Below are 11,974 nucleotides of genomic sequence, written 5' to 3'. Positions count from 1 at the left end.
ACGTTTAGAAATTATTGGGGGCTGGTGAAAATTTTTCTCCACATCCACCAAATGTTCCTGACCACAAACCATCTGATTTAAAACACTTGAATTTAAAAGTTTTTGCTAATAAAAACTAGAAGTTTTATAAATTTGGGATAATGATGCTTCTTGGAAAATAACAGAAGGCCATCGATCAAAATTGTATACATAACAAAGTTATTTAATTCTACGCAAAAATTGTCTTTGATTTTCTGACAAAAATGCGCACTTACTTAGTTGCCAACGATTACTAACAATTTCTAGAAATATATGCACACTTACTTAGATGCCAATCTGATAACTAAAAAAGATTTAACAAAAAAAATATATAAAATTAAGATATAATTCCGCTCTGAGTTAAAAAAATGTCAAGTAGATTCGTTCAGAAATGGCTTTATGAAGAAACTGAAACCAAATGCCCAAATGTAATCATATGTACAAAAATTTGCTATAATTTATTGAAAAAAAGAAAAAGCTTAGATTAGAACCTAATATAAAATCTTTGTTTTAGCTTAAGTATTGCATTCAATAAATTTCGAAAAAAAACAGTAATAAAAATTAGTTTGAAATTTCCGTATGTCGGCTTATTCCGAAATTTTACTTATGATGTTTAATAACAATTTAATAGCGATTTCATCTTAATAGCTATCATTCACATTTTTCTGGGAGAAAAAAAATGTATGGGGGGGGCGGCATAACGTTTTTATAAACCTCAAGGTGGGGCGGGGCCCAAAAAAGGTTGGGAATCACTGGTGTAAACAAAAGAAATGATACCTCCTTACTCTGCGAAAATTACCAAGTTATACTTAATAACGTTTCTTAATTTATTTTATATTAGAAATAATAATAATTTAAATTTTAAAACAAATCCGTGTAATATCGCCGCTAAATTTATTTGTTTTTTTTTTAATTATTTTTTATTAATTGTTTAAAACTAAATCCGTTCATGTAAACCTTACCTAACCTTATACAGTCAATTCCGAACATAAAAAACCTAGCCGGTCTTTCCGACAAGTGAGTCAATTTTTGATTTCGAAATCATTCAAATTGGGACGTTCGTTCTCTCACAAACTGAATTGCCATTTTCTGCACTTTTTGTCTTGTATCTTCAAAACGGCTATATGTGCCTTTACCAAAAACTAATCAGCAGGTCTCCCCATCAATATGAATCGAATCTTTTTTGATTCATTAAAATCGGCTGTTTCGGTTCACCCACAAACATGCACACACACACACATCCAATTTTCAAAGCATTCCAAAATGTTCAGGAGATTTTAAAATGTAAATTATGGAAAAAATTCATTTTCAATCTTTTTGCTATTACTATAACTTATCCTATGAGAAGTTAATTAGATATTTTGTAAGTCTTAAGAGCAAAGAATTATCAAGAAAAAAAACAACATATAATTGGAGTATAGTAATATAGAAATATATGTATAAATTTAAACACATCCATATTTATTTAAAATTGATCACATCAGCTGAACTAACATTTCCCCAAACCACATGATGAAAATAGGAAACAGATATCCCATAAGAGCTCGAGAAGTGTCATTTCAGTTTTTCTGCTTGAATTATTTGAAGTGTTGTCATAATGTAAGTTATTTAAATCTGGTCTATCTAAAATGTTAGTATGCATATTTCTTAAGTCATCAATAGCAGTACTCTTTGTTTCTAAATCATTTGTATTAAGAGGACTTTCAGGAATACTGCCCTCTCCATATATATCAGGTATGAGGACAGAATCAACATCATAATTATTGTTCCCAGAAATGTTTTCTTGTTGCGTATCGCCTTCATGCGTAGGAAAAAAGCTACTTCCAGATCCTGAGCCAGAGCTGTCAAAAGCATCTTCTGAAAACGCAAAGTTCCATGTAATTCAAAAGTATAAAAAATTAAAACATACATAACAATCACTTTAATTACTGTAATGTGTGCATAATCAATATATTTATTCTTCTTTATTAATACTTATAACTTTTATGCTTTTATTACTTACTCAGTAGCTTTAAAAATCTTAAGCACTCAATTTGAAGTTGATGTTCACATAAAATTTGCTTTCTTTAATATTATTATATATTTTTATTACTTAACTAAGTATTTTAAAACTTTGAGTTTCTGTTATAAGTACTTTGTTACCAAGTAATAATTGCTATTAATTATGTAGAAGTCATAATAACAGATATAAATCAAATTACCATATTCTGGCCATACTACATCTAGGCCATTGTAAGCATTTCTCAAGTTAGCAACTAACGTACGTAATGATAATATTTGTTCTTCCAATATTGTATAGGACTTATTTATGCTGATTTCTGATTCTTTTCGGAGACTTTCTGTATCTTTGCTCATTAGCGACTGATAATATCTGCAATGTAACGCATATAGGTATTAGCAAACCTCAATGAGAAACCATTCCTATATTATACAACTCTAAAGTGTTAATGGTATACTACAAAAATTGATTTTGTATCAATAATCCAAATAATACTTCCTTGAATTTTGAAAATTTAAAAAAATGCGCTCAAAACCATGCTATATTGTTTAAAAAATCATTTCTTCGCATAGTTTTATTAGAATTATTAATTATTAATTACAAAAATTTGTGAAAGTTACATTCAGAAAAATAAAAATAAAAAATGCACTGCGTATATTAAAATATATATTATAATGACTTACAAAATTAAACAAAAATTAAAGTTAACATATTACCATTATCATTGAATTCAATATATATATACATTGATATATTGAGAAGATATATATATATATATATATATATATATATATATCTTCTATATATATATAAAAATAAGTCGGGTTTTCCTTCCTGACGAAATAACTCCAGAACGCACGAACCGATTTCGACAATTTTGCATTCGTTGGAAAGGTCTCGGGCTCCGCGAGGTTTATAGCTAAGAAAATTAGTTGTGCATGGCATCGTGCATTAATGCAAGCTGCTGGAATTTCACGCACCGTAATTAAAAATTCGAGTAATGACATTAGTGAGAATTATCAGAATTATGCTTGGTTAAGTCAACGAGCAATTCTTGCCGCAAAGAATAATGATGCACACGCACTGAATTTCACCATTAAATCAAAAATTGCTGGCGATTTGGTGACATATCAATGATTCCGACTGGTCTTCCGTTTGACTTCAAACGATTGCAATTTTCAGTTCGCCTTGCGTTCGCAATAACAAGTCGCAAGGCCAATCGCTTAGTGTTTGCGGGATAAATTTCAAATAGATTATTTAGAAAATCATTGTTTTTCACACAGGCAGTTATACGTTGCCTGTTCACGAGTTGGAAAACCATCCGCTTTGCTTGTGTTAACGTCAGACCAATAAACAAAAAATGTGGTTTACCAAAGAGCACTTCAATGAAACGGATAATTTGCGGATTCACTTTCATTTACTTAGAGAAGTTCAACAAAAAAACACTTCATTTTTGATATCGAAATAAAGTTATTACTGTTGTATAATAAAATCACATTTTTCCTTTTCAAATATAAAACAAACAAAGGGGGCAAATAGATGCAATTTTTTCTATTAAATATTAAAGGAATTTTACGCTACATTATTGAACCAATGCAAAATATTAATTTTATGGCTACATTTGTTACAAAGATAACACATTATATTACATTGATCTGCTATTGGTCAGAAATATGCATCAGAAGAGCCGGAATAACAATTTATTTAATTATTCTCTTGTAAAATTGCTTTTTTTTGAAACTTTACTATTTTATTTTTTTTTTTTAAATTTAAAAAACTTATTTTAAAAATTTCTTAAAAATAAAAAAAATAAAATTTACTATTTTATTTTTACACCTTTGCCAAAGTAAAGCAAAGTCATAAGAATAAAGGTAATGACTGGTTATACATTTTTACATTTTTTGCCCTCTACTATCAAATATTGTTGTTAAAAAAAATCTAATTTCATTTGTTTGAGATATCCGTGGTGGACCATTAATAATTAGTCTACGCTAGCCATAAATGTATATATATATGGGTTTTTTTAATGTTGGTAATCTGTGATTTTTGATTGATTTCTTTACATAATTTTATTGTGAAAACAGTCCCTGGTGCTATTGTGCACAAAAGACATAGCAATTGCTTTCATAGACTTGGCCTCATCATGTAAAATCATGTCGGTCATTATAATTGGACATAATTTTTTGCAAAAATGGGTCATTATAAGCGACATGTGAATGTAAGCGATGTCAATATATCCGACTAGACACCTGTTTTTTTTTAAGGAATTTTATATGGAAACCAAACTTCCTAGTGCGATTACGTCATAATAAGCGGTTGTCAGTATATCCGGCATCATACTAATCGGATTATACTGTGTATATATATATATATATATATATATATATATATATGTGTGTATATGTATATATATAATCTAAATTTAATATGTTCTAATTTACTAAATTACACACCTTCCGATCATTGTTCCATTCCAGCAGTCATTGTCTTTATTATTAGATAATGCAAATTCATTATTGTTGCATATTTTGTGTGGAAGTTGACTCCAAAATTTAGTTGAATCTTTAACTTTTGTTCTAATATTTTTAATTATTTTAGCTAAATTTGGCCGATCATCGGTTGGTAACTTTACTTCACCACTTTTTTTATTTGTGTAATATTTTCTACTAGAATTCTGTTTGCCTCCTACATGACTTTTCATTATGCTACTAGATTTTGGAAAATATAAGTGTTCCAACTCTAGTTCTCGAGATGTAGCACTTTTCTTTTCTCTACTATTAAAAGAAGGTTCTTCAACATTTATTTCAAAATCGGAATCACTATTTATAAGTTGCTCATAATGATGTTGAATTGATAAAACCTACAACACAGAAATGTTTACAATTATTATCTATTTTAGAAGCTCCGGTTTTTGGTGAAAAACCTAATTGATTATGTGCAACAGTTGTTTGAATATCTCTTATCCAGAATTAATATTAAATATTTATTCGTGTATTTTATGTATGCTATGTTATAATCTAATAATATTTTGAAATCAGATAACATAAATGCGCATACATAGTGTTTATATATTATATATATTATAGAATTAATTACTACTGTTAAATATTTTACCGATGGCTTTTTAGTAGTCACATGTCTTTTCCAACGTCCTAGTTTTGGATGGCCACATTTTTCAAAAATTTGCTGACTTACAGCATGACCATTCTCTTGGAATGTCATTATAGCTTCTGAAATTTTAATATCAATTGGTCCAACAACCATTTCTATGTTGAATGGACCAATCAAACGTTCCGAAACTTTTTCCATTGCCACTGAAAATTGGTTAGAAAAGTATGTCAAAAACATTCAACTGAATTTGTATATACAAAGATATCGAAATATCAAAATATCAAAATATCAACTTATATATATATATATATATATATATATATATATATATATATATATAAATATACCTACCTACAAAGTTATTCCACTCACTATCAAGACCAACTTGCACAATGAGGCAATCTTTCGCCACATTGATGCAAAAATTACCGCAGGCTTTTTGAAGAAAACTATTACAAATTCCACAATATTGCATCTGCATTAAAACATGTGCACAATCCTTTTTAGGCTTTATCTGAAAATTCAAACTAAGACCTATATTTGCACTTTAATCTAAGAATTATTTTCAAAAAAAGAATTGCAATTATTTTTCGAATAATAGGCGCACATATATAAACCCTCGATAAAAAAAACTCAAAGATAAAAAATTATGCGTTTAATTATTATCATAAATAATTTCCCCATATATATATATATATATATATATATATATATATATATATATAATTCTATAACGTTTTGAATTTTACGTAATATTCAAAATATTACGTTTAAAATAGTATATATATATATATATATATATATATATATATATATTGCAAATTTAAACTTTAATATTTTGAATATTACGTAAAATTAAAATGTCAAAAAATGTTTATAAATCGTGTGATATTTTCAGTATATGGATTGAATTTGTAAATATAAACGAAACTGGCGCCTGAAAAACCAACATGTGTTTTATGTTTATAAGCTGAACTATTTTAAATGTAAGCGTTATACTGCATCTGGAATATATATATATATATATATATATATATATATATATATATGGGGATATTTTAGTTTATTTATGTAGTAATTTCTTGCTTAACTCTGGTTTCGTTTAGCGCCGTTTTGAGTTAGCCCGGAGATTCTTCAAAATAGGGGAAAAACTTTAGCAGACAACAATAAAAAAAAAACTATTCTTAGTATTGATTTTGAAGAAAAGCAAAAAGGACTATCAATGGTGTTTGCAAATAGATCTTTGATTGAAATTATTTACCAATTTTTTGACATTAATCCAAATATTGAATGTGCTATAGACGCCTTTTAAAAAACTTATAAAAAAACACAAACTACCTTACATGCTTTTAGGCGAATAAACGATTTTAGCTGAATGTACTTTATTGTATAGTTTGCTATGAAGAATGACAAATTAGGACTCGAATGAAAAATAAGGAATCTTTTGCCCTAATTTTAAAACTGTTATTGAGCTGTTATACGATGATTTCAATAACTTAAAATTATTGAAAGTTCATTTATAACTGCTTTGTTATATTAACTTTCCGTAGGACAAGTTATAGTAATCGGAAAAAAGTCAAAAATGAAAAGTTTTATATATCTTTACGTTTAAGAGATTTCTGAACCTTTTGGCATACATAGAACAAATGAATTTATGTGTGTGTGTGCGGATACAAATTTTCGTCGGCGATTTCGTGAACACGGTTCAACCGATTTCAATTATTCAAAAAACATTCGATTCCTATTAATAAGGAGACGTGCTGATTAGTTTTTGGCGAAGGTAGGTCTAGCCGTCCTGAAGATATGGAGCAAAAAGTGCCAAAAACGGTAACTCAGTTTTTGAGAGAACGGAGCGTCCGAATTTTAATAATTCAACATTTTGCTTGTATTGACAAGATGAAGAACTGATAAAATTTTTGGAAAGGCGGTTTCGGAGATCTAGTAACAAAAAAGTTTAAAAAATGCTATTTTGAGGTCAAAAATGATCATTAGACATACGCACATCGAATTATCAGATGTTTTATGGAGATTTTAATAATGTGTATCAATTTTGTTTGCATTTCTATGGGTTTCGTAACATCGTTTGCCCATTAGACGGCGACGCGGCGCTTACGAGCTTCGATATTCCGTCTTATACAGCCAAAAGCAGTGCGATTGCTTGGAAACAAAAGTTCAAAATTTCCAAAATATTTCAAAATAAAAAAAAACATTTTTTTTTCAAAACAATCATTTTTTTTTCAAAATTTAAAATTTCTCAAAAATCTAATTTTTTCAAAGTGTAAAACAAATTTAATCTTTTTTAAAAAATTTAATTTTTGGTACGGGAAGTTCCAGCAATTTGCCTTAAGGCACGATGCCATACACCACGAGTTTCATATTTTATTGAGTTTGGCTCAATAACACTATAAACAGCTATAAAAGTGTCAACTATAAGGGTGATATTCTCAATTCTAGAAGTACCTGTAAATAAGTTTAAACATAGTAATTACTTACGGCAAGCATATTCCTAATAAGATCGCTAGCTGTGCTGAGAGATCGCACATACGTGCGCGTTGCAATGAATGCTCTTTTCACTTGCACGGAGAATTTACTGGGAACATCTCCGAAAGGCTTCAGGTCTGTCATGTGTTCACTGACACATCTTAAATAGCTGAAAATATCGAAAACCCTAAGATCCTGTACATGTTATAATTATATCCATCAAACCGTAAACTATGGATTGGATAGACCAAGTCTATAAAATCAATGAGTATAAAAGTTTTTTGTTACCTCGCATATTATTTATCAGCATTTGGTAATGAATTTTATTTTTATGTATGACAATGATAACTGATTAACCCATTCGAGACGGCGATTTTTTTCGGAGGCGGTCCCCAGAAGCAATTTGATTTTTGTTTATATTGTTCATTTTTAATAAAAGAACTTGTTTACTACGGAAATCACCCAATTCGTAAGCAAATTTGCATAAATAAATGATTGCACACCGTGTGTGCAACTCACTCCTCAGATTTTTTTATTGCGAGGAGCGGATTGAATATCATATGTGCAATGTAAGGTAAAATAAAAATACATCATTAAAATTGATGAAAATTTATTTTAAAAATAATTAGATAATATAAAATCTTTATGTTGCTTTCAATTATGAAAAACATAATATAATACAAATAAAGTTTTAAGTAGTAAAAAGTCAAAAAAAATATATAAACAAAATAATGAAGAAAATAATATGAACAAGAAATAAATTTTTAGAAAAATGTCTGAAGGTAATAAAGTAATGTAACTCAGGCGATACTATTGCTGAAATTGCTAAATTTTTATTGGAGATAAATTTGAAAAATAAAATTAGATACATATGGGTTCTTAGGTTGATATTTTCTAAAAATGTAGAATTTGAAATTCCAAACAAAATGTTTTGTTTTGTTTTGGTACGCAATAAAACCAATGCCAAATTTTGTTTTTCTATACTTTATAGATACTATTAATTTAAAAAATCTTATTTCGACGACTATTGTACTCAGAATAACTGATAATTGCTCATAATTATTATTGCACACAGGGTGTGCAACCGGTCTTATAGCCTCGGAAAGCTATACGGTGTACAATCGGTCTCGAATGGGTTAAAATACATGACTTTATTGCTAAATTGCAATATTTGATTCTGCAAATAAAATGTGGTAAAAGTGTTATGTGAATTGTTATTTCATTTCGTTGACTGTACGTACTAAGGTAGTACGCTATCTTCAGTTCTTTTTTCTATAAATTTAATATCGTCATGAATAATACAAGTATCCAGAATACACTTAGTTAACTAATAGAACAAGCACAATAATCGCAGTGTAAAGCAAAGTGAAATAATTGAAAAAAATCATGAAAAAATATGAAGCGAAACTAATCTGCATTTGTATCATAAGCTATACAAAAATTTAAGAGGTAACACCATTGTAAGTTTTGTATGATTCAAAGAAACGCCAATGGCACAAATTAGTTTCAAAAATCCCCTACGTATTTTTCTAGCTATAAGCATGTACAATAAGTGCAGAAAATTATTGTAGTGTCGTCATTTTTTAATAATTTTCTAATTTTCACTTAAATTTACGCTAAATAACATCTATTATTATATACTTTTCTTTCCTTCCAAAGAGTTCAAAAAGCGCGATTTTTAAGCTGTTACAGTGATGTTAACCCTCAAGTACCTAAACCACAAGGAAATCTAGATAACCATATCAATTATCAATTCAATGTGACGTTCATTAAATAATAATATAAATCTATAAAACATGGTCTGATTCGAATAATTTTAATAACGAATAAAACTATATTTTTATATTAAAAATTTCTACTGCTTCAACTATATCCTTAAACAGTTTTCCATAGACTTTATTCATGCATGATTTACTATTACAAATGTTACCTGTCTTCAAAATTGTACTGTGAGTTGAGAACAGTGAACATCTTTTGATAAAGAGTATTAAAGAAATTTTCCATGGCTTCAGTCAAATCCACATTTCCACGTGCATAGTACTTCTCAAGCTCAGCAAATAAATCAGTGAATACATAACTGTTCTGTTCGTAAATCACGCCATATGTGCGACGAAACATAGCATGAAAATCGATCTTAGCACTAGTTAACAACTCATTGAAAAAGTCTAAAAGAAATAATAAGATATTCTTGCAATTAGAACTGATTAATAACAAACATAAAAATACAATTTTCAAACTCATTTGAAAAATAACTTAGTCAAGTTATTCGTGTCGGAGTTGTTGCCCGACTTTTCTAAACTTAAAATAATTCTGATTCTGAATACATTAAACAATATTAATAATAAGAAGAAAAAAGCTTTGTTATCATATTTGTGAAATTGGAAAGTGCAGACCATGTAATTAACGTAATTCTTAAAATGATGGATTTCTAATCAAAATAAGATACTTCGCTGAAAAAAAAACACCTCTAAAAGGAATTCTGATGTTCCGTGCATTGAGCCACCCAATTAGAGTGGCCTAATTGCGTCCAAATGTATGACCGACCGCGTGAATCAACTCCTGATGGAACTCCCCTGAGAGGTTTTTCAAAATTTAACCCTTATTTTTGGGTCAATGCACGGGACATCAGAATACATTTTAGAGATATGGTTTCTTCAGCAAAGTATCTCATTTTGAACCCTGGAATCAGAAAATCACATGTGCCTAAGTGACCTTTAAATCGGCCCGCCCTAATATATATATATATATATATATATTATAATATACATAAATAATAATTTATTTACAAACATGCGTACGCTATTCTAACAATTATTGTATATAATAAATGTTAATTATGTGATCTACCTATGCTTCTATCTATTCTACCAATCTGCAGCAATACTTATAAATCTACCTATCTACTTCTAGATTTCTAGAAATCTATAGAACCATTTAGAAAACCTTTCTATAATCTTTTTTTATTAAATATGTTCAAATGAACTCGTTTAAAAATTGAAGTATATTTATAAACTCAATTCATACAAAAGATAAATAACTTCTTATAGATGAAGTACCTAGCTGCTTAACTGGAATTAATTATGAATATCTCAGAATTATCATTTTCTCAAATTGGAGTAAATTATAAATTATCTTATTCGAACTAAATTGAACAATTTTTCTTAGAAACCGTTTAGGACTTTGAACAAAAACGGCATTTTATTAAAAAAAAAAAAAAATATTATTCAACGTGCACTGAAGTGTTCGTCACTTACTATTTAATGTCTGCGCTTTTGTTTCTAATGTCGATGCTAATTTTGACAAAATTTCCGTAATGGATTGCTCGAAATTCTGCCTCGATAGAGTGCTAAGTTTTTCTTCTACAGCTGCTGAACAGCAAGTTCCGTACGATGTAGTATTTTGAAACAGTCTTTCGTCTCTCATATGCATTGTCCCTTTGCATATTTGTAAATGTGAACCTGGAAAATAATTAAAAGGTTATTAGCATTTGAAAATAATACTCTTAAAACGTATATAAAATTATGTTTCTCTAAATAATAATAGAAAGCGGATGTGTTTTTATATACTATATTATGAACAGGAACTAATTAAAAGAAATCTAGTTGTAGGGCTTAAATAACTGGTAATATTAAAGATACAACACCAAAACCAAATAACAAAATCAAATGACATAACATTCATCACAACCATTTACTAAATGAAGTGAAGCCTAAATTTTCAATTATTTTTCAATAATTGTTTTTGACAAAAATGAGTGATATGGAATTATAGATCAATATTGCAGGAAAACCTGATGATGGAATTTATCGGATTAATTGTTCCACAATTAATTTATTGAAAAATCCAGGTTATATATATATATATAATATATATATATATATATATATATATATATTAGGGTGGTCCTTAATAAGGATGTTTTTGAATTTCCTTGCTCCCAGGGGCTCAAATGCAACCAAATTGATAAAAATTCTCTTAAAGTTTTACTTCTTAATATTAACTCTAACTTAGCCCGCACTTCAACAAAAGCTTCTTGGTTTTTCTTCCTAATTGTAAGTAACTACTTATTTTATGAAATAAATCAAATTTTTGTTGTACTTTTTTTAATTTAATGTCCAAATAAGCAAATACAAAGTTATTCTCAAAATTTTGTTTCACTTGTCGCTAAGTTATAAAACAAATGGAATTTTATTCATGTCATTTACATAAATTTATTAACTTGTGCAAAAGAACTACAAAACAAATAATAATTAAAAAGGAGAGAAAAAAGAGAGCTCAATTGGTTCCAAATTGATAAAAAATAATTACCTGAAAGTTTTAGCTCTTAATATTGTCGTTTAGATAGAGCGCAATTCAAAGTTTTGT

The 11,974-nt window shown here is 28.4% G+C and overlaps 1 protein-coding gene across 1 annotated transcript; it reads right to left on the bottom strand.

The window, feature by feature from the left end:
* Positions 1 to 1,436: 1,436 nt before the first annotated feature.
* On the bottom strand, positions 1,437 to 11,067 carry LOC113369795 (glypican-4; the record flags this gene model as incomplete). The annotated part of the gene is given in 8 exon segments (XM_026610366.1): positions 1,437 to 1,875; positions 2,220 to 2,389; positions 4,471 to 4,877; positions 5,132 to 5,331; positions 5,480 to 5,642; positions 7,622 to 7,778; positions 9,540 to 9,774; positions 10,864 to 11,067. Coding segments are annotated over 8 exon segments (1,904 nt in total), but the record flags the coding sequence as incomplete, so codon positions are not given.
* Between the last annotated feature and the right edge of the window lie 907 nt (positions 11,068 to 11,974).

Source organism: Ctenocephalides felis, unplaced genomic scaffold (genome assembly GCF_003426905.1).
Source record: "Ctenocephalides felis isolate EL2017-DRISC unplaced genomic scaffold, ASM342690v1 CF-g0.4_SCAFFOLD_01492, whole genome shotgun sequence".
Lineage (NCBI taxonomy): Eukaryota > Metazoa > Arthropoda > Insecta > Siphonaptera > Pulicidae > Ctenocephalides > Ctenocephalides felis.
The sequence above is the reverse complement of the archived record's forward strand: the minus strand, read 5'-3'. Positions and strand labels throughout refer to the sequence as shown.